General features: G+C 34.5%; 3 protein-coding genes and 1 long non-coding RNA gene across 4 annotated transcripts; all 4 read left to right on the forward strand.

The window, feature by feature from the left end:
* The first annotated feature begins 11,675 nt into the window (after positions 1-11,675).
* On the forward strand, positions 11,676-12,947 carry LOC122520329. The gene has a single exon (XM_043640424.1). The coding sequence runs from the start codon at positions 11,676-11,678 to the stop codon at positions 12,945-12,947; it is 1,272 nt and encodes a 423-aa protein (XP_043496359.1).
* A 1,345-nt stretch (positions 12,948-14,292) lies between these two features.
* Positions 14,293-15,435, forward strand: LOC122520330. The gene has a single exon (XM_043640425.1). It carries the CDS (start codon positions 14,293-14,295, stop codon positions 15,433-15,435), a length of 1,143 nt encoding a protein of 380 aa, XP_043496360.1.
* A 395-nt stretch (positions 15,436-15,830) lies between these two features.
* On the forward strand, positions 15,831-16,790 carry LOC122520331. The gene has a single exon (XM_043640426.1). The coding sequence runs from the start codon at positions 15,831-15,833 to the stop codon at positions 16,788-16,790; it is 960 nt and encodes a 319-aa protein (XP_043496361.1).
* A 3,406-nt stretch (positions 16,791-20,196) lies between these two features.
* LOC122520357 lies at positions 20,197-20,878 on the forward strand. Its single transcript, XR_006304513.1, has 2 exons — positions 20,197-20,229; positions 20,787-20,878. It is a non-coding gene; the product is annotated as an uncharacterized LOC122520357 (long non-coding RNA).
* Positions 20,879-22,858: the final 1,980 nt, after the last annotated feature.

The following is a 22,858-nucleotide window of genomic DNA, read 5'->3' on the forward strand; positions in this document are numbered from 1 at the left end:
ATTTATCAACCAGAGCTTTTATGCTACAAGGCTTTATCCTGACGAGCTAATATAAATTATACTTTGTATTGATTTAACCAAGTGTTTTTCTTTTTTCTTATTTGTTGTTTCATTTTATTAATTTTTTTAATAATTGTATTTTATTTAAATTGTACTTAATATCTTTATTTTATTAAAGTTTCTATTAAAGTTATATTTTATTTATTTACAAATGTAGAGTATATATTTGCATTCAGGAAAATTGTAGTTATTTCATATTGAATACAATGAAGATGGAGAAGTAAATGTTGTGTGGCTTAAGTTTTCAGATTTACTAGAGATTGGCCAGAAAATCGTACAGAAGGTTGCTGAGCACGTTGCGATTTAAATTAATAAAACAATAGTGCCGATTTGACGTAGATCTTCAACTATTCTCCTTAGCAATAATACAAAATAAAGATTAAGCGTTCACATTTATCTATAGTTTAAATTTAATTATTTTAATTATTTTAATTTTGAAGTTATTATTAAATTATAATCTCTTGCAGCTTTCTTATTGACCAGGATCAGTATACATTTGAATTTCTGTTTTAATTTTCAATATGCCTAAAACTAATGCAGAGAAATGTAGAGATTATTGTCTTCGTAGGAAAAGGAATAAGGAAAATAAGGAAAATAATAAGGAAAATAAGGAAAACATAATACACGCTAATGCCAAACGTTGTAGGATTCTCGGCTGTGAAGAAAAATGATTCAAAAAGGTTATGAATTGCCTGCGAATGAAATTTTATGTACTCCGTCAACTTCTAATTTACTTTGCGAAGCATCAGCTAATCCTGTGATTACCGGTACAAAATTAAATAATTTAAATGTGCCAGCAATAACTAATATTATTGCTAATTATTTATTTTTTTGTTTGGTCTTTAAGTTTTGTAGTTATTTGAAGTTATTTGAAGTTATTTGAAGTTACTTACATTTACTTTATTTAACATTTGTTTTACACTTATTTCTTCAGGAAATCCAATTGTCTGCGAATGGAACTATATGTGCCTCATCGACTTCGAATTTACTAGTGACTTCTGTACCATTGGCTCATCCTATGATTACCGGTACAAATTTATACAATTTAAAATTCACAGCAATAACTAATAGTACTGCTAATTATTATTTTTGAACTTATACTTCTTTTGGTACATTTGGGAATTTGGTCTATATTTTTTACTTTTACTTCTTCAAGATTTGTCTACTGCAAAAGATGACTATTAAAACTATATTACTGTGCAAGCTGATGTGCATATGGAAAATTCTTCTATGCCGTGTCATCATCGTATAACATTAAAAAATATTACATTAACAAAAATGGAGCAAAGTTCACGATCTCAAGCACGAAATAATCAATATTTAGCTGATGATACGATTATACATGTATCGTCTAATCAAGACATTGTACCGAATGAGCATTCTACTGGCGAGCAATTGACATGGATTCAGATCCTACTTTACCACATAGCAATTACCATCAATGTAAACGAGCTCATAGGGAATTTAAAATAAAATTCTTGGGCAATTCATTGGACATCCATGCTCAGTATGTGACAGATTATGGTTTAAAAAGGATTTAAAAGAGCCATCTAATGAACATAAGGATATTCTGAGTCAATTTATACCTAATGTACCTATGAAAATACTAAGCTTTATAATACATGCATACAAGCTTTAAACAAGAAGAATATTCCTTTAATATCAACATATAACGGCTTTAAATATCCAGATGTACCTTAGCATCTACCACCTTTAGATTTAGTTTCGGAAAGGTTAATTTCGCTTCGTATTCCTTTTATGCAGATCAGACGTCTGAGACATGTGAATTGTCAATACGGCATTTATGGTCAAGTAATTAACGTGCATGTTTCAGTTAATACAATGGTCAAATCCCTTCAAAGAAATATCGATAACGATTATTGTATAAATGTACATATTAAACGTAAGAAAATTCACCAATCTAGTTACTTACATGGCATTGTTAACAAGTGTACAATTAAAGTTTGGCTACAATTTTTAATACCGTCACCGTTGTATAGAATGTAGGATATTAAAATTGATGATTCATTTTTAATGATAATCAAATTCACGACAAAGTTGAACAAAATGATGTCAGAGAACACATTCCTGTAGAAGAGAGTCTTACGACGCACCAACAGACATTAATGTGGGATGAAAAACAATATTTACGTATTGCACCTGGCGAAGAAAATTTACCTAAAAGTTTATTATTTGATGAATTTTTCTATTTCTTATTTCTTATTTCATTTTTTATTTTTTATTTTATTTTTTATTTCTTATTTTATTTCTTATTTTAATTAAACCCTTTTTCTTCTTCATGTATAAATAAATAAGATTATACTTATTTTTTTGAAGTTATTTTTGAGGTTGTTGATGCTATATTCATTTTGGTACGCCAAGGAAGTATAACTTTTTACGTGCGTACATAAGTACACACACCAGTTTTTTTCTATCTGTTTTCAAACCTTTTTTTCATATTTCTTAATTTTTAAATATATACAGGAAAGAGAAAATTATTTATTACAAAAAAATTAGGAACAATAAATTTGTTAACATCTCGCGCAATTAATAAAAGATGACTTACTACATAAAAAACGATTTTTTAAAAGATTGGTTAGAAAACAAACCAGATTGACGTTTAAAAATATTTCTCTTTCATTTGGTTTTAATAATTTCGAAGCGTACCATGCATATCGAATCATTTTATGAAAAATTTTTTATGACAATTGATGATGGACTATTGAATGCTTTTACGATAACTATCACTCTGGAATCTTCGTTTAATAAATATAAATAAATGTACAATAAATGTTAAAACTCCTGGATATAAAAAATTATATAGAAATTATTAATGATTAAAATATAAGATTGTTATCTGTTAGTATATTGAAGATTTATCTATTTTTATATACCTATTAAAAAATAAATGTTAACTGTAATTCAAGTAGTCAATTTTCCTTTATTATTTGCGCAATATGTTGAAAAATTTATTATTTTTAATTTTTTTGTAATAAATAATTTTCTCTTCTCTGTATATATTTAAAAATTAAGAAATATGAAAAAATATTTGAAAACATATAGAAAATATTATTAAAAAAAACTTCCTTCATGAAGGATCGAGCACTAACTAGCGGCACGAGAAGCAAGAACGCTACTACTGACGCTAGCGAGCCACTTGATAGACGGTCGAAATTAAGATATTATAAATACATATATAACAAAAATCAAAGCTTTAAAACCTTTTTTCTCAAAATTGGCTGAGCATTTTGAAAAAACCCTTTACTACGATAACACCGTAAAAGTATACCACTAATATACCAAAGCTCGTTAAAATCCGTGTGTATCCCAGTGTAAGATCCTCTTATTAGTTCGCCTTTGGAGTATGTACAATCGGGGTTGGTGCATTATCAATCTGCTAATTCAAATTCTTTTGTTATAAATAGTATTAACTTCTGCATTAATACATCCTGCAGTACATTAGATAGGATTACGAGAAGTTACAGTATAACGTTAGTAATAAATAGTTGCATTTTAAGATCAAATAATTAAATTTTTACCATCAAAAAATCGTAATCTAAAATCGAACGAATATAATAAATTAACAGGTAATTATAATTTGCTGATCGGCAGGAAATTACATTTCACATCTTATAACAAAATATTAATATGCAAAACAATAATGTAATCAGTTGAATAATGATAGAGTGTTTACGGTGAGACAAAGATCGAATACAGGAGAAAAAGATCTAAGAATACGGTCAGCGTCTAATAATCAAGCAGCGAATACGTCTTACTGTATTATTATTAATATTATTTTTGTAATTTATTTATCAGAATATATTACATTTCCGTGAAGAGATCTTTCCTTCCATAACGAACCTATCATCAACATTATCAGAATTCCTATTTTTTTGTTCGTCAAATATCCTTTTGGAAGACTGACTAGTGAGAGGAGATCCCACATAGATTTAGTTTACACAAACTAAACTTAGCTATTGTGTTACGTTATTGAGTGTATTCACGTCCACTTCATTGTAATTCCCTATACTAGGTGCTAGTATTGTGATAGGAAAAATTCAGGAGTGAACAATAAGTAGCAGTATACACGTTTTAGATTTTCTTCTCGCCTTTTCCATCTCCGAAAGACGTTTCCTGGCTACACAAACGGACCATCTTTCGCACCACTCTTTGACCTCTTGCTTACACCCAATCCAATAGAATTTTTTGCGAATTCTATCCAGAGTCTTGTTCATCTCGAAATGTTTTCCAGTCGAGCTGTCATGTGCTTCCTCCAAGACCTCTTTAGTCTGAGCGCTTGGTACAATCCCCTGCAAAATGAACTCATTTTTATTCGGATGCTCCCATCTCCTTGAGAGCAGCCATTTCTCCACTTGTTAGTCTCGTCCTCCCTTAAGATGATCCTCTTTACCTTTTCTTCAAGCTTTTTCTCCGCTTTTTCCCGCTTGCGCAATAAGAGCACCCGGTTTTTTTGCAAGTACGTCTGGACAGTACATCCGCGTTTCATGGGTCTTCCCTTTCTTGTGAAGGATCTCAAAGTTTATATCGTTGCAAACGCTCGAATCATCGAGCCAACTGTCCGTCAAACTCCATGAATGAAACGAGCTACTGAATAGAAGCGTTATCCGTCCGCAAAATAAACTTACGGCTTGGAGACAGCACTCTTCCTAAGCCGTGCTCTGAAGCATCCACGTCTAAAACGAATTGGTTCACTGCCTCAAGGAAGATCAGAACCGGCGGCGAGATGAGAGACTTCTTCAATTCGTCGAAAAACCGTTGACATTTTGCATTCCAGGAGAATTTCTTTTCTTTCTCCGTCAGTGTATACAGAAGCTTGGCTATCATCGAGAACCCTTTTCACGAACTTCTTGTAATAAGAACAATTCTCAAGAAAGCTCCTCACTTGCTGTTTGTCTCGGGGTACTGGGAAATTTCTTGACCATACTTATCCTGCCCATCTTCTAATTTAACTCTCTACTTTCTTTATTTTCCTTCGAAAGTTTAACAGCGACTGCTCCTTTGGCTTTATGCCTTTATTACTTCTCATATTCAAATTTCCATTCGTTTTTCCGGCCATTATAGTAGGTTTTCAACGATAAGACAGAAATCTTTGTTACTGACTATAAATCAGATGATAAACAAGAGATCCCCTTTGCCGACTTCACTTGCTACACTAGACGTCTGGTTTATCAGTTACCGGATTTTAAGGAATCTTTCTTATCTACTTTTATCTTTATCTTCTTTATCTACCTTTTTCAATTTTCCGCTCTAGACACTTTTATACTCTATTCTAACCTCGGCTTTTTTCTTTCACCCGTCACTGCTCTTTTTTACTTTTCACCTTATTTTAACACGTTTAATCACTGATTTTTTAAGTATTATAAAGTTGACATTAAACCTCAACAGCTAAAAAAAATGAATAAGTTCATTTTATTGCTAACTTTTTAAATTAATTATTTAATTAGTTATTAATAGTTACAAATGTGGAAATGTTTTGAGTGGGAGATTTTTTTCAAAGTGCGCTTGCGCATTGAATTTGTGGTTGCGCATGCGTATAACATTTATTCCACTCATAGATGATTCAATGTAAGTCAAAAAATAAAAATTTAACTTAGTTTAAGCGTCTTTTGAAACTTTAAACGCGTTTTTCTCGAAACAGTGTTTTTAAAGTCGGTGATCTCGATTTCTTAGAAATGGCTCAATCGATCGGTTTCGAATTTTTACACAAATTTTTACATCTTTTTAGATATATTCCTCGGGTATTGATGGGATTAATAATATTAAAAAAAACTATTTCTATTTTTTTTTTTACAATTTAGAGTAAAAATTTCACTCAAAAACGAAACATTTTTTTCAAATAGACACCATTTTGTCTAAAATCAAAATTTTCATAATTCCTCTATTCAATACCTGCATTAATCTATCCTTTAAAAGAATCTACAATTATTTTTTATTTCGGATAATCCAAACCGCCCAAATAGAGATCACCGCCAAGCGTCTTTTTTTAGAAGTCGTTCGGGACATCATCTACAGGAGCGGTGCACATTAATATTTTTACATGATCAATGTGCTATTGTATTGTTAAAAGTAGGCTCTATTTGAATTACCATCACTTGTAATTGATAAATAAAAACTGTTTCTATAAAAAATTCATAAAAAGACGTCTTTTTTGAACCCTTTTAAAAAAATTAGTAATTATGGATTTTGAATTAGCAAATATCTAGCAATTAAATGCACTTATTCATTTTTTTCATCTGTTGAGGTTCTATGCCAACTTTTTAATGCTGATTTATTTACTTTTACTTTACAACTCACCTTTACTAGTTATTCTTTATTTTCCTTTTACTCTAAGTACTTTTTACATTAGCACGTGTTTTCCCAACTTTACACGGTTACCTCCTTTCTAATCTCGCCTAATTTTTATAATCCCTCTAAACTGCGTAATTTTCACTTGTACTCCTTCACTTGTAGCTACTTCTCCACTTTCTTAACTCACACTCGCTTTTATTTTCAGTGGTTTTTTTCTTTATCATTTAATTTTTCCAATGACTACTTTTTTTCATGACCGTTCACTCGAAACGTCCACTCTCTCTCTGACCATCCTTACCTTCTCTGAATTTATGGCAAGGCCCTCTTCGGAGATGTGACCAAGATATCTCACTTCCCTCGGAAAGAATTTACACTTTTTAGCATTGATCATCAGCTTGGCGGAACGTAGTTGCTCGAACATCTTTCCCAGGTTGAGCTGCAATTCCTCGAACGTTCTTCCGTAAATTATGATGTCGTCCAAATAGACCAAGCAAGCTTGCTCGAGACGATCTCGTAGAACTCGCCCTATGAGTCGCTCGAACGTTGTTGGGGCATTGCAAAGTCCGAAAAGCATCACCTTAAACTGCCAAAGTCCTCTGCCCACCGAAAACGTTGTCTTTTCCTTGTCCTCTCGTTTGAATACAAAGCTAATGAACTTCTGAAAAACAGAAGGTGAATTACATAACCCAAACGAAATTTTTAAAAATTCATAATGACCGTTCGACACCGCAAATGCTGTGTTTTTTCGACTGTTCTTATTTACTGACACATAGAAAAATCCATTCTTTATATCTATTTTGGAAAAAAAGCGTGCGTCTTGTAAAGCGTCTATAACTGATCCTTGATCAGCGGTAATGGGTTAAATCTTCGCACAGTATGGAATTTACCAAATCTCGCTCGTTTTGTTCTAATGAATTGTATGTGATGCAAACAGCTTCTACATTGCATTAATGATTCATCAATCGAAATATTTTTATTTGGTAAATACATGCGAATAAAAATTTTTCGAAGTTATACTTCTTTTGGCGCGTTATGGAAAATTAAATGAGAGTAAAATTTTTACGAGCGACATGGAAAAAATCGACACCACGAGGTTTTTCGGTATTTACGATGTGCAGCAAAGCGATTTCAAATTTACAACAAGCATGAATCTCGTCTTCTCTTCTTCTTCCTCTTTTTTTTTTTTTTTCAAGCGGGTCACCCATCAAAGTACTAATCGAACTCAGCGTTGCTTGACAATGATCGAGCGAGAATTAGTGCTGTCATCGCACCATTGCCGTGACGCATAAAGTAATACGATATATCTTCCTTATATTTAGTGTAGACTGATATCTATATTTTGATATTTTTTATTCTTTCTTATATATTTATAATATATCGCGCAATCGATTGAAAATAATATGTTTCTTTTCTTTTTTTCGAAATTATATTTTTTTTTTGTTAAATAATTAAATAATAATAGAATTAGTAGCTTATCTTCTCATACTTCTAATCCTCCCCCTTCTTACCTGGTCACGCTATATATATTATAAAATTAAATAAATAAATGGATAAAATATAATAATAAAAGAAAAATAATCGGCTCACATTAGCGAATATTATCGATCATCAAGCAGGGAGGGGAGAACATATTTCTTTATCAACTATATTCTATGTAAAAAGAAAATTTATAATAATAATATAATAATAATAATATAATAATATTAATTAAAAAGTAACATGGAAAATTAATAATTATTATTATTAATAATTATAACAATAATATGTAATTATTGTGATAGTTGATCTGTAATTAATTATAAAAATATCGAGAAGAAGATTGGAAACGTATCGTGCGATGTAAATATTATTATTTTTGTTTTGAAGTTATACTTCTTTTTCAATACTAAAAAACGAGCGTAGCCTGACGAGGACTTCCTTCACAATTCGTGTTGCACTCAACGTGATAACGATTTATGTATCATTTGTAACGATTATAAATTCTTAGCGTATATTCAAAATACGCGCCTCAATCATTTTGAGAATATTGAAAATATTGAAAATATCGAAATGTTGTTATCAAGTTTTTCCACTATTCAAACTGTTGCTAAGCACGCACTGCTGGGCCATTAACAAAGACACTCGTCTTATTCTTACACACTAGTTTATATTAATTATTATGTATGGTGGGGATTGATATTAAAAAACAGTGAATATCTTCAAAAATATCATCAAAATCATTGTTTAATTGTGAATATTAGTAATAAAAATCTTTTCTGAAGTTAATTGAGGTACACAACAACAAAACAAGGAACACTGCAATCATGATAGATTTTGGAAGATACCGCCTTCCTTTTACGTATAATGGGAGAAAATCAAATCTATTAATATTCTATCAAAGGAAGTGAAGAAAGAATGCATCTTAGTTATTATAAATTTAAAAAACTAATAGCAAATACAATATATTAGGAAATATATACTTGTGCGTAATGTTTCTCCAAGCGTCATACCAGGTATTGAAATAGATATAATTGCTTATTAACTTGCAAGAAAATATTGTAGACTTGCATCAACTAATGTCTTTGTCATAGAGATTCCATTTAAATTTTTATGCCAATATAATGCAGCTGCAGTTACAAGAAACAAGCAAGACATGTGTCTGGTAAAAGTTAAAAATAAAAATTTTTCTTCTGAAAAAAACAAATATTATAATTTCTTGAAAAATATTTATTTATAGCAATAATAAACTTATTCTTTCTTCATAGGTTTCAATTAATTTACTGGAAAAGAGAGTATATAACTTTCCACAACGATAAGAAAAAGCTGACAACACTGCAATCATGAAAGATTTTGGAAGACACCGTCTTCTTTTTACCACACTGCAAAGAAACCATGTGCATTTATTTTCTATTGAAAAAATTGAGGAAGGAATGCATCCTAGTTATTACAAATTAAAAATATAAATAGGAAATATATTATATTGGAAAATTCTTTAATTCGCAGAGGTTTCATGTGAATTATTATACGTATAGAATGCATCTACAGTAACAAAAATAATTTAAACAAGAATCTATTAATAGGTAAAAATAGAAATATTGTTTAAGAAAAGAGAGAAAGAAACAAATATTATAGTAATGTTAAAAATTATTTATTTAAAACATTGTAAAATTTATTTTTATTGCAATAACTTTCATTCTTTTTACAGGAATAGATTGCATAATCTTTATTTTATTACCGAGAATTGAAGTGAGTATACCCACATCTCGGCGAATCCAGCTGATACCAACGGAGAATGTTGTTAGGCGTATAGGCTGCGAAAAAAAATGATTGCACAAGCATACCAATTGACTACGAATGAAATTTTATGTACTCCATCATCTTCGAATTTACTAATGACTTCTGCACCATCGCCTCAGCCTGTGAATATTGGTACAAAAATTGTTATAAATTTAGCAGATAGCAACTATCATCAATTTGATACTTTCCATTATCAAAGTCAGTGGGCTCACTCCGATAAACTGCAGATTGATTCAATTATACAAAAATCTAAAATTTTAATGTTGAGTTAAATTAGTGGTTGTATATTCAGCTTACTTCCCCAAACATCTAACCAACTGTACGAATTAGGTAAAATAAGAGTATATTAGATATAATTTATTCCAGTTCTTGCATGTAAAGACAAAAAGGTAATTTTTCTTATATTTTTTTTTATTATAATTACAAATCTTAGAACAGAAAGTTAAATTTTTCGTAATTTATGAATAATTTTTTGTTCTATGCATTCCTTTATTTAGGTTTGTTGTCAATAGACGGGGTAAATAGATCTTTTGATAAGAAAGCGTCTGGATTCTCGAAAAGCGACTCGGTAGGAACCATTTTCCTTCAAAGAGCCGAAAATGCAAAGCGGGTTTATGCCGAGGTCGTTAATCTTTCTGTTAAGTACACTGAAGCAATTCCAAGAAACACGTGTCTATTTCCCACAGCCGAATCTCAGGCTCAAATAATGAAACAGACATTGAAACACTGCGGCCTAAAACCAAGCGACGTAACATACATCGAGGCCGATGGTACAGGAATAAAATCAAGGGATCTCGAAGAATTAAAGGCAATAGATCTTGTTTATGGTCAAGATCGAAGTCTTTCTAATCCTCTTTAATAGGATCTGTTAAGTCGAACATTGGTAACACATATTGTACGATCGGAATCGATCATAGCCAAAAATCGATTGTAACTAAAATACGAGATTACTATGCGCCCACTAAATCGATAGAGAGTTACTAGTAACTAGCATGCATAACCCCACCACTCGACCGTCGAGTGAGAGCACCCTGCAGGGCTCATTACAAAAGACATTCGGTCTATTCAACCGCTGGACGCCTACGAGGACACTTGGAGACAAGTTAATCGGAGACTACAAGCGAGAGGAATACTAGAGAGAGGCAAAGAATTCATCTGTTGAGACGAATACGTCTTAGAGATATACCCGGTAATAGACGTAGAGGTGGTAACCGGTAGTAGAAGTAGAGGCGACAATTAACGCTTAATCCAATCGCCGGAGGACTCCGTGTTGGAGGAATTTTGGCAAATACATTTTGGTGCCTCCTGTGAGGTGTGAATTTCTGATTCCTGGTTTGAGTGAAGCTGCGTATACGGAATCGCCACTGAGAAAATCTAGTTCCTGAACATACACGCGGCCACGTCGAGCTAGTCATCACAAAGGATTCGAAAGGGAGATAATAGATTGCATCATTTGTGCATACGTTTATGCGTATCCACTTTAAATATTATAAAATATTCTATAGGAAATTACGTCTTCGAACCCCGTAGAAGTTCGTAATTTCTAATATAAATTTTATTATTTTCTCTCATCTTTCTTACTAAATTGGTATATTAAAATCGGAAACAACTCATTCGAATCCACTTCAAATTTTAACCGAAATAACGTATATTAATAGAATTTGAAAATCGCTTTTTCTTCGGACAAAGAGCGCGATAACAGTTTCCACGGTTACATCGCTTAGCAACGATACATATTTTCAAATCGCTTTGTTTTCGGACAAAGAGCGATAACAGTTTCCACGGTTACATCGCTTAGCAACGATACTTTTTCAAACATAAGATTAAGCAACGACGAAATCGTGACGTCGATAGAGCCGATAGATAAGGGACCCCCACCCCCTTCTTTACCAACTCACAGCTCAGGACCGTAACCGCGTAATCGGAAACCCGACGCATTATAACAAAAATTCATATATTAAAATCTTCGTATTCAACATAATTTACATTAACCCATCTTCGAAAAGTAAGATAATTAAAACCGGTAAACGATGGAACCGAAGGAACGTTTGAATCGGTTACGAAGGACATTAAAAATGCAATTGACAATTTTTGAACAAGAAATTGAAGGGGAGAGATTAGATGAAACAACATTAGTAGGTCGATTTAAGAAAATCACGAAACACTTAGAAGCATACGATCAGGCACAACTGGAGTGTGATGATGAGGATTTAGGGGAAGAAGAAATACAAGAAGTAATGTTAATATTACGCCGGTACCATGCCATAGAAGCGAGAGTTCACCCAAATCCAATACCCGCGGCTAACATCCCGAACGATAACAGTATAATTTCAAATCAGACGAGTACGACCGACCGACCGATTAAATTAAAACGAATTGAGATACCTAAATTTGATGGAAGATTAGAAAAATGGTTAGAATTTAAGAAAGGTTTTTTAACTCTGATAGACGCGCGGTCGGACATATCCGATCTAGAAAAACACGCCTATCTTCGAGATGCATTGCAGGGCCGTGCACTCGAAGTGATTACACTATATTCAGGGGACGGGTCGAATTACAAACTCGCGTGGGAAGCATTATTAGAAAAATACGATAGAAAACGCGTACTGCTAGCAAGACTTCTCGACGCGATTCTGGATTTAACACACTCCGAGGATGATTCGGCAAGAGGGATTCAAAAACTCATAAGAGATACGGAGGCATATCTCAACATGATTGATTCGTTTAACGAGCCTCATGCCCTAACAGTGCGCGTTATCGAGCGCCTTTTACCTCGTCGCGTTCGGGAAGAATGGGATCGACAACTCAATTCGGACGATTACCCTACCCTCAAGGAACTTTATAAATTTTTAAAAGAGATAGACCACCGATACAGTGCTTCGGAGAAGCTAACGACGGATATCAAAGACGAGCCCCGCGAAAAACGTAAACGCACCGAACCGACCGCGTTACGACCGCGGAAACGACAAATTGTAAGACCCACGCGTACATTTCTCACGGAGATTAAACAGAAATGCACCCTTTGTAAAAGAAATTCTCACGCACTATTTCGTTGTAGTCGATACGGACGCATGACACCGCTCGAGCGATGGACAGTAGTAAAATCTCGGAGATTATGTCCAAATTGTTTAAAAAGACATGTAGGAAACTGTTCAGGTCCACTTTGTCAGATTTGCTGCAGACCGCATCATACATCGTTACATAGAACTGATTCAAATAATCACGCGGAAAATTATGAAAGCCCGTCGCCAAAAAGGGAAGCTGTCGCGACCGCGTCTCAAACCGATTCTAAAACATTGTGACTTAGGCCAGTTTTTCACGTTAACCCGCGAGGTACAACGCCTCAATTACTCATGAGCGCGATGTGTCGCGTGAGAAGGGGGGACGGAACTTATAAGCAATGCCGCGCACTATTAGACACCTGCGCAGCAGCGCATTTTATAACCGAAGACGTCGCGAAGGAATTACGTTTACCAATCAGACCGTATTCAATTCCTATCAATGCCATTAATGATACACGAACTCGATCGACGGGTATTATCGAGATAACAATTCAATCCTTAGATAGTCGATATAAACGGAACCTTTCATTACTCATCGTACCCAAGATAGCCGACCAAGTTCCAAGCGAAGTCTTTCCTCGAGAACTTATTAAGATTCCAATCGATCGAAAATTAGCAGACCCTCAGTTTCACTTACCGCGACCAGTGGATATTTTGATAGGTTCCGGAGCCACGTTATCCCTTATGTCCGTTGGACAATTTCGTTTGTCACGCGCCCGCGGCGATCTAATACTTCAAAAGACGCAGTTAGGTTGGGTAGTCGTCGGCGGAATCGACTCGGAAGAATCAAAAGAAAAACCGCACTGTTCGCGACCACAGAGTTGAGAGACCAATTAGAAAGGTTTTGGTTAATCGAGGACGCGATCGTGACGCGAACGGAAGGAACACAGGAAGTAGAATGCGAAACCCATTATACTCAAAATACAAAACGCGACGAAACGGGACGATATATAGTGCGTTTACCATTCCGCGAAAAGGGACACGATTACAGCGAGCTGTATCATATAGCTTTACGCCGCTTCCACAACCTATGGAAAAAGTTGAACGCGAACCCGGAACTTCGGAAAGAGTATGAGCGCACCATGCAGGAATATTTAACATTAGGACACATGTCGCTTGTCGAGGACGACCCGACGGGCGGCTGTTATCTTCCCCACCACGCCGTTATTAAATCAACCAGCACAACGACAAGGTTCGAGTCGTATTCGACGCTTCTGCAAAGAATAATCAGGGCATTTCCCTTAATAGTACATTGTTAGTCGGCCTACGATACAGGACACATTAGTGGAACATTTACTGCGATTTCGTACATATCGATACGTGTTAACCGCGGATATAGAGAAAATGTATCGACAGATATGGATACATCCGGACGATCGGCAATATCAACGTATATTTTGGATACATAAGGATCGAATTCGTACGTTCGAGCTCAATACGGTTACATTCGGTATAGCGTCAGCACCCTTTCTCGCCATTCGGACCATAAAGCAACTAGCGAAGGATGAAAGCGTCAATTATCCCCTCGGAGCTGAGATTCTAAACCGAGATTTATACGTCGACGATCTCATCACGGGAACCGACGATGGAGACACTCGGGAGAATACGAGACCAGACCATCGAGATATTAAAACGAGGCGGTTTTAACATACGGCAATGGGCTTCCAATTATAGGCCGATTCTCGATAAATTAGATACAAAAAAGGTTAACGTCGAATTCTTCTCCGGAGAAACATCGATCCTAAAGACACTCGGAATTTCATGGAATACACATCATGATCATTTGATCTATACAGTCGCGCCGATAGACCTTCATGAGAAAATCACAAAACGTCGGATACTGTCGGAAATCGCGAAAATATATGACCCACTGGGATTATTAGGCCCCATTATCTTAACAGCTAAAATCTTGATCCAAGATTGCTGGAAAACTAAGGTCGAGTGGGACGAGTCGGTACCTAATGCATTGCATTCCTCCTGGACAAGGTTCGCGGAACAATTAAAATTAATTGACAATTTGACCATTGAAAGACGTTTGATCATTGATAATCACATTGAAGTACAAATCCACGGATTTTGCGATGCGAGTCAGGCGGGTTACGGTGGCAGTTTATACGTAAGATCGCGAGATCAAGTTGGTAACGTACACATACGATTATTCTGCGCGAAGAGCCGCGTGGCTCCACTTAAGGACACGACCATACCGCGATTAGAATTGTGTGGAGCATTAACGCTTGCTCGACTATATAGAGAGATACGGGCATCTTGCGGAATAAGACCTAACAAGATAATCTTTTGGTCCGATTCCACGATTGTATTAGGTTGGTTAAGAAAGGATCCCAACACGTTGAAACAATTCACGGCGAATCGCGTACGCGAAATCCAGGAAATTTGTGTAGGGATCACGTGGCGGCACGTACGTACAGAGAACAATCCCGCGGACGCATTATCTCGCGGACAACTTCCACGCGAATTCATAAAAAACAATTCGTGGTTTCATGGCCCTTCTTGGCTTCACCGACCGGAACTTGAATGGCCAATTCAGACCGAAACAGAGACAGACGAACTACCCGAACTTAAAAAAATTCCATTATTGATGACACGGATCGAACCGGAGAGCATCTTTCGGCGATTCTCTAACTACACGCGATTATTACGAATCACAGCTAGATGTAGAAGATGGGTCAAAACCAATTCATATCGGGAGAAATTTCGACCGCGGAAATAATAGATACAGAACGACACGTACTCAGGCTCATACAAAATGAACAATTTCGCGCCGAAAAGGATAGATTAACTGAATCGGGGGGAGTAAAGGGCGCAAGACTCGCCGCGTTAAACCCAATCATCGATGAAACGGGCTTGATTCGCGTAGGAGGCCGATTAAAGAATGCGAACTTACCTTTCCAGGAGAAATGTCCAATATTATTACCATCGCACCACCACGTGACCGATCTCCTCATCCGGAAATTCCATGAACAAAATTTTCACGCCGGCATACAAACTACTCTCTACGCTATACGCCAACGATTTTGGCTTTTGGACGGTAAGAATCAAGTGCGAAAAATCGTACGTCATTGCGTACGTTGCATTCGATTCCGTGCATCTGGCATACAATACAAAATGGGCGATCTACCGAGATCTCGAGTCCAAGAAACCATCGCGTTTTCCCACACTGGAGTGGATTTCTTTGGTCCACTCTACGTGAAAGAAAAGAAATACCGAAATAAGGGTCGCGTGAAGATATACGGGTGCATCTTCGTCTGCATGTGCATAAAGGCCGTGCATATCGAGTTAGTCAGCGATTTGACAACAGACGCTTTTCTGGCCGCCTTTCGACGCTTCACGGGGCGAAGAGCGATTCCATCGCACGTATATTCGGATAACGGTACCAATTTTGTCGGGGCGAACAACCAATTAAGGGAATTATACGCGTTAATCGAATCGGAAGAGTACAAAACAAAGATCCATAATTACGCGACCGACCAAAGAATCTCGTGGCACTTCAACCCCCCATTATCACCTCATTTCGGAGGTCTATGGGAGGCCGCGGTTAAGTCATTCAAACACCATTTTAGACGGGTGGTAGGAGAAGCCTTATTTACATATGAGGAACTGAACACATTCGCGATCGAAATCGAAGCCATATTAAATTCGAGACCTTTATGCCCTATTTCGTCAGATCCGAACGATGCGACAGCTCTAACACCTGCACATTTTTTAGTAGGAAGACCTCTTAATATGCTACCAGAAGAAAACTACGAAAACACGCCGATAAATCGACTATCGTCATGGAAGCACATTACAAAGGTGCGACAAGACTTCTGGCGACGGTGGTACATCGAATATTTACGCGAGCTGCAGAAACGACAGAAATGGAATAATTCCCAATATAAACTGGAGAAGGACACAATAGTCATCCTCATCGATAAAAATCAACCCTGCATGAGGTGGCAATTGGGACGGATCATAGACGTCCATCCCGGAGAAGACAACGTGGTTCGGGTAGTAACCATAAAAACTACTCACGGAAACATCAAGCGAAACGCGACAACCATCTGTCCTTTATTAAGTGATAGATGAATAGTTTAAATATGCACGCTAAACGAAATATTAAGACATAATGTAATTTGCAATAGATAAGCTTGTACGTACAAGATATACAAGATATATAAGTCGCCTGGCCAGCGACATTATAACGACGCTAAACGATCTACGACAAACCCATTGTAACCTAAATTAAGAAATTAACGTCATACCTACGTAGGTTAAGAATATTGTTGATAGGTACCCTCTCAACGGGGGGAGTATGTACGATCGGAATCGATCATAGCCAAAAATCGATTGTAACTAAAATACGAGATTACTATGCGCCCACTAAATCGATAGAGAGTTACTAGTAACTAGCATGCATAACCCCACCACTCGACCGTCGAGTGAGAGCACCCTGCAGGGCTCATTACAAAAGACATTCGGTCTATTCAACCGCTGGACGCCTACGAGGACACTTGGAGACAAGTTAATCGGAGACTACAAGCGAGAGGAATACTAGAGAGAGGCAAAGAATTCATCTGTTGAGACGAATACGTCTTAGAGATATACCCGGTAATAGACGTAGAGGTGGTAACCCGGTAGTAGAAGTAGAGGCGACAATTAACGCTTAATCCAATCGCCGGAGGACTCCGTGTTGGAGGAATTTTGGCAAATACACATATAATAATAATGCAATAAATTCGATAATCAAGGTAAATTTTTTGAAAAGACAAAATTAAATATAAAACAAAACAAATTTGGTTTAATTTTCTACATTTGTTTATTTTTTATTTCTAGGTACTAATTGCTATGGAGACCAGAGTTATACCTCCGAATCTTCATTATTCCGAGCCTCCAGAAGAAGCCCAATGCCTTTGGAATGGACGCGTAAAAGTAATTACCGAACCAACACCTTGGACGTATTGTTGCGCTGCTGTTAACACAGCTGCTTTAAACGGTTCCTTCTCTCACATTATCCTAAAACGTCATTCAAAAAAGAAGCAAAGGAGAAAACTTTCATCATATAAAATGCCACGACTTTTTGTAGCTTCTTGTCGAACTCAGGAAATGATATCGTCGATCTTTAATATTGTAAGATATTTATTTTACGACCGAAGTGATTAGGCAAAATGATCGTGATTTATATTCAATTTGTGTTTAGTTAAATTCGAGCAGAGGAGATGATGAACTGGCTCAATTAATTACTGATATTACTGAGAAACCATTTCCTAATTCTCTGTATTCTGGGTATACAGTAATTCAAGATTTTGAAGCAGCTGATTCAGAGCAATCGATAGAGATTGTTCAAGCTAATTTTTCAGCTCAATCTCGAGAGATTTGGTTCGTTTTTTTGGGGATGAGATCACAATAGACTGGAATGGGTACTACAAATCTTATATTTAAATAATTAAAAAATGTTACATCTCTCTCTCTCTCTCTTCATATATAATAAATGTAAAATTCTCTTTTAGGTAAATCACTAATGAAAATACTAATCTTTGCCAAAGCAATAAAAAAATGTGATGAAGTTTTAAGACCGCGAGGTTACGATATTGTGCATATTATATGCGATAAAAATCCAACAATATACGATAATATTATAAACTGCTTTCTGGGAATAGCAGCAATACAAGTAATAATATATCTGATGTTTCCCCTTCAGCGCAGTGTTTATTTTTTTGTAATGAATAATTTCGAATAATTGTTACATAGATCGGTCTGGTGGATACTCTATATGCTGTTGGCGTGAAACCGAATTACATGATCGGGCATTCTGTTGATGAGCTGGGTTGCTCTTACGCAGATGGTTGCTTTACTGCTGAGGAAATGATTTTAAGCGCTCTTTATCGTGGTTTGGCTTCAGTGGAAAGTGATTTGATACATGGAACGATGGCCGCAGTAGGTCTGGGTTACAAACAGTTGCGACATTTTTGTCCTCAAGACATTGATGTTGCTTGTCATAATGGACCCGACAGTTCTACCATAAGTGGACCTACCGAGTCCATAAAAGCTTTTGTAAAAGAATTACAGGTAATGCTTAGAAAGATTTTTTCATAGACATTTAAAATATTAAAATTTTGAAACTGTAATTATATTTTCTTTAGAGTAATGGAATATTTGTTAAAACCGTGCCGACTGGTAATATTGCTTTTCATAGTCGGTATATTTCTCCAGCTGGTCCAAAGTTGTTAGAATACTTAAAACAAGTAATCTCTCAACCAAAAACTCGCAGTAAACGTTGGATATGCACGTCTATTCCAAAAAATGAGTGGCATTTAATGAAAGCTAAAATTTCCTCACCGGAATATCATACGAATAATCTGCTTTCTCCTGTCTTATTCGAAGAAGTATTAACAATGTTACCACAAAACGCTATAACGATTGAAATTTCTCTCCATGAACTTCTACAGGCTTCTTCCTTAGAAAATATTTCTTAATAGAATTTTTTTAAATTAAATAACCTAATACTTTTAATTTATTGGGCAATTCTAAAAAAATCATTGGACAGTGGTTGCATTAATTTATCATTAACAAAACGAGGCCATAAGGACAATGCAACTTTTATTTTATCCACATTAGGAAAGCTTTATAATCTTGGATTTCAAATTACGCCAGGAAAGCTCTATCAGAGAGTTCCTTATCCTGTTTCTAGAGAGACCCCATCTATTTCTCCTTTTGTTCGATGGGAACACAGTTCTGATTGGTAAGTACAAAATAGACTTTTCTCAAATGGATGGTATAAACTATTTTTGTGTATGTTTGACAGGCACGTGGAAGGTGGTAAATTGCGGGAGACTCAACAAACTGAAGAACTGGTAGATTTGGAATCGGATAAATACAAGTTTTTACGAAATTTTAAAATTAACGGCAATGTTATCATTTCTTCAGCTGTTTATTTAAAGTTGGTTGTGAATATTTACTCGAATTTTATACCGAATAAGACTAATAATTCTTTTATACTCGAGAACATTATTATTCACAATAAATTACTAGAAGTACCTAGAAATGGCAAAATTCATTTAACTATTATGACATTTAAAGGTATAAATAGCAATCCTATAAATATAATATTTTAAAACAATATTTGAAACAATGTAAATTTTCAGGTTCGGGAAAATTTGAAGTAAAAACCAAAGATGAAATTATGATAGCTTCTGGAACTATTCGCTTAGCAGAAACAAAGAAGAAATATATTCCAGAAATCATTTTACTAAAAGAAGAAACGGAAATTTTAGACGAAGAAAATATTTATTCTAGTCTACTTTTACATGGTTACCAGTATGAAGAATCTTACAATATTATTAGCGGACTTTCTACATCGTGTTCCAATGGAACGCTTAAATGGAGCAGAGACTAGGGGTTATTACTAGAACGATTAATTCAAGTCCATATTATCAGCAGTAGGAATAAAATATGTTGGTACCGAGTAGGATACAACAACTTGTAATCGACATGAAACAATTAACAGAAAAAATGAAAGAAAACAATGGTAAGCATTTGAAACCTAATATTAACTTACTCGTTTCTATTAAGTTACAATATAGACCGAAAGTCCTAAAACTCTTCAAATTCTTTACCACATAAATAAAAATTGAAATAAATGTGTAGAATCTTAAGAGCATTTTTTAAAAATAAAGAAATTTTAATTTTCTTTATTTATTAATAAAGAATAAAAAGTTCAAATTATTATTATTTATTAAATTATGCTTTAATAATATATTATTTACGACTGTTTCCTTAACAATAATAATCGGCAGCTAATTATTAACGTTATGTACTAACATTTACAATTAGGAAATATTACAATAGACAATTTGTTAAAACAAAAACGACTAGTATGCAAGAAGGCAATACGTATATATTTTTCCAAACGACATAAAAATAGTTTTTACATCAAATATGCTCGTACATCAGACTTGTTATATTATTAAAAAACATTTTTCTGATCACTTATTTAAATATCGTGTTTATAAATGTTTCAAAAAAAATAAAGTAATGTATCATAGTTTAGCAAATTATATGAACTATCCTGATTTTTTTTCGTAGCCTTACCGATGAAGTTTGAAAAACGGGCAAACGTCATTGCTTGCCCCGGAATTGCAATGAGTGGAATCCAATTTAAAGAAATAATATTTAAATACAGGAATTTGAAAATTGTCACGGATGAACTTCGATCTATCCAGAATATCAATAAAACAAAGATGGATATCAACGACGTATTAAATGCAGTACTAGGATTAATTTCACATAATATTAGCATGAACAGTGAAGAAAAGATATTGTTAACGAATGAGTCAAAAAAGAATACTGAGAATATTTTGGATTTTCTCGAGAATACCATAAAACAGACGAGGAAAAACTTCAACATAAAATTAATTGCTAGAGAGTTGCTTTATAAGACAATTCATGAGAATTTTATTTTAACGATCATAAATAACGCGCATTATACCGATGTAAGAAGACTTATTAGTACTCTCGATAAAGAATCATTTTTATTGACAATCATTGAAACGAAAGAGGAAGATAATGCGATTTCTGTATTGACAAGTGTGGGATTAAACGTCGTCCTGAAAATAAAAATTGCTCTCTGTCGTACAGCTCTTCTTTTACATAAAGAAAGAAATTTAGGAAAAACTGTTGTCGTTAATAACCACGAAAACTGTTTAGATTGGTTAAAAATCTGCCTACAAGACTCAAAATATGACAATGTTATATTTGTGGTTAACACTATAAAATATATATAAAATAGTTTCTTTGTCTCACGTTTGCCAGGCGTCCCAAGATGGCCTTAGCGTTTTTTTATATTTCATACATAAACTATTTTCTTAAATAATTTTAGATAAGTATGCGGTTCTACACTTTTTATTCCATATACAAAAACTGTAACACATTCAAGAAAAAGACTCCACTATAGCATCGGATTTATGCATATAAATTTCATTTTCAATGGTTCACGATATAAAGATTTCTTTCAACTAATGTTTCCTCCGTAAAGAGTCTATGTGAATTATTATGCGAATATAAAATGCAGCTGCAGTTACAAGGAAAAATCAATACCAAAATCTGTTAAAAAAGGTAAACATTATATAATTCTCCTAAAAAATAATTATTTATAGCATTATTAAATTTATTCTTTCTTCATAGGTTTTCAATTATTTTACTGGAAAAGAGAGTATATAACTTTCCACAACGATAAGAAAAAGCTGACAACACTGCAATCAAGAAAGATTTTGGAAGACACCGTCTTCTTTTTACCACACTGCAAAGAAACCATGTGCATTTATTTTCTATTGAAAAAATTGAAGAAGGAATGCATCCTAGTTATTACAAATTTAAAATATAAATAGGAAATATATTATATTGGAAGATTCTTTAATTCGCAGAGGTTTCATGTGAATTATTATACGTATAGAATGCATCTACAGTAACAAAAAATAATTTAAACAAGAATCTATTAATAGGTAAAAATAGAAATATTGTTTAAGAAACAAGAGAAAGAAACAAATATTATATTAATGTTAAAAATTATTTATTTAAAACATTGTAAAATTTATTTTTATTGCAATAACTCTTATTCTTTTTACAAGAAGAGATTGCATAATCTTTATTTTATTACCGAGAATTGAAGTGAGTATACCCACATCTCGGCGAATCCAGCTGATACCAACGGAGAATGTTGTTAGGCGTATAGGCTGCGAAAAAAAATGATAGCACAAGCATATTAATTGACTGCGAATGAAATTTTATGTACTCCATCAACTTCGAATTTACTAATGACTTCTGCACCATCGCCTCAGCCTGTGATTATTGGTACAAAAATTGTTATGAATTTAGCGGATAGCAACTATCATCAATTTGATACTTTCCATTATCAAAGTCAGTGGGCTTACTCCGATGAACTACTGATTGATTCAATTATAAAAAATCTCAAATTTTAATGTTGAGGAAAATTTAGTTATATGATTATGAGTCCTTTAATATACCAAATTGCAATTGTTTAATTCAATACAAACGATTAAATGTTTGAGCTGGAGGTATTGCTGTCTATCACAATGTGAATGATATAACTAACATTGTGACCACTACCATTGACATGACTGTGAGGGTTCTGTAACATT

The sequence above is a fragment of the Polistes fuscatus genome, unplaced genomic scaffold (genome assembly GCF_010416935.1).
Source record: "Polistes fuscatus isolate 324 unplaced genomic scaffold, CU_Pfus_HIC Scaffold30, whole genome shotgun sequence".
Lineage (NCBI taxonomy): Eukaryota > Metazoa > Arthropoda > Insecta > Hymenoptera > Vespidae > Polistes > Polistes fuscatus.

Bases quoted from the DNA above. Each gene is read 5' to 3' on its own strand.
- LOC122520331 (XM_043640426.1), top strand. From the start codon at position 15,831: ATGGGCGATCTACCGAGATCTCGAGTCCAAGAAACCATCGCGTTTTCC.
- LOC122520329 (XM_043640424.1), top strand. From the start codon at position 11,676: ATGGAACCGAAGGAACGTTTGAATCGGTTACGAAGGACATTAAAAATG.
- LOC122520330 (XM_043640425.1), top strand. From the start codon at position 14,293: ATGGAGACACTCGGGAGAATACGAGACCAGACCATCGAGATATTAAAA.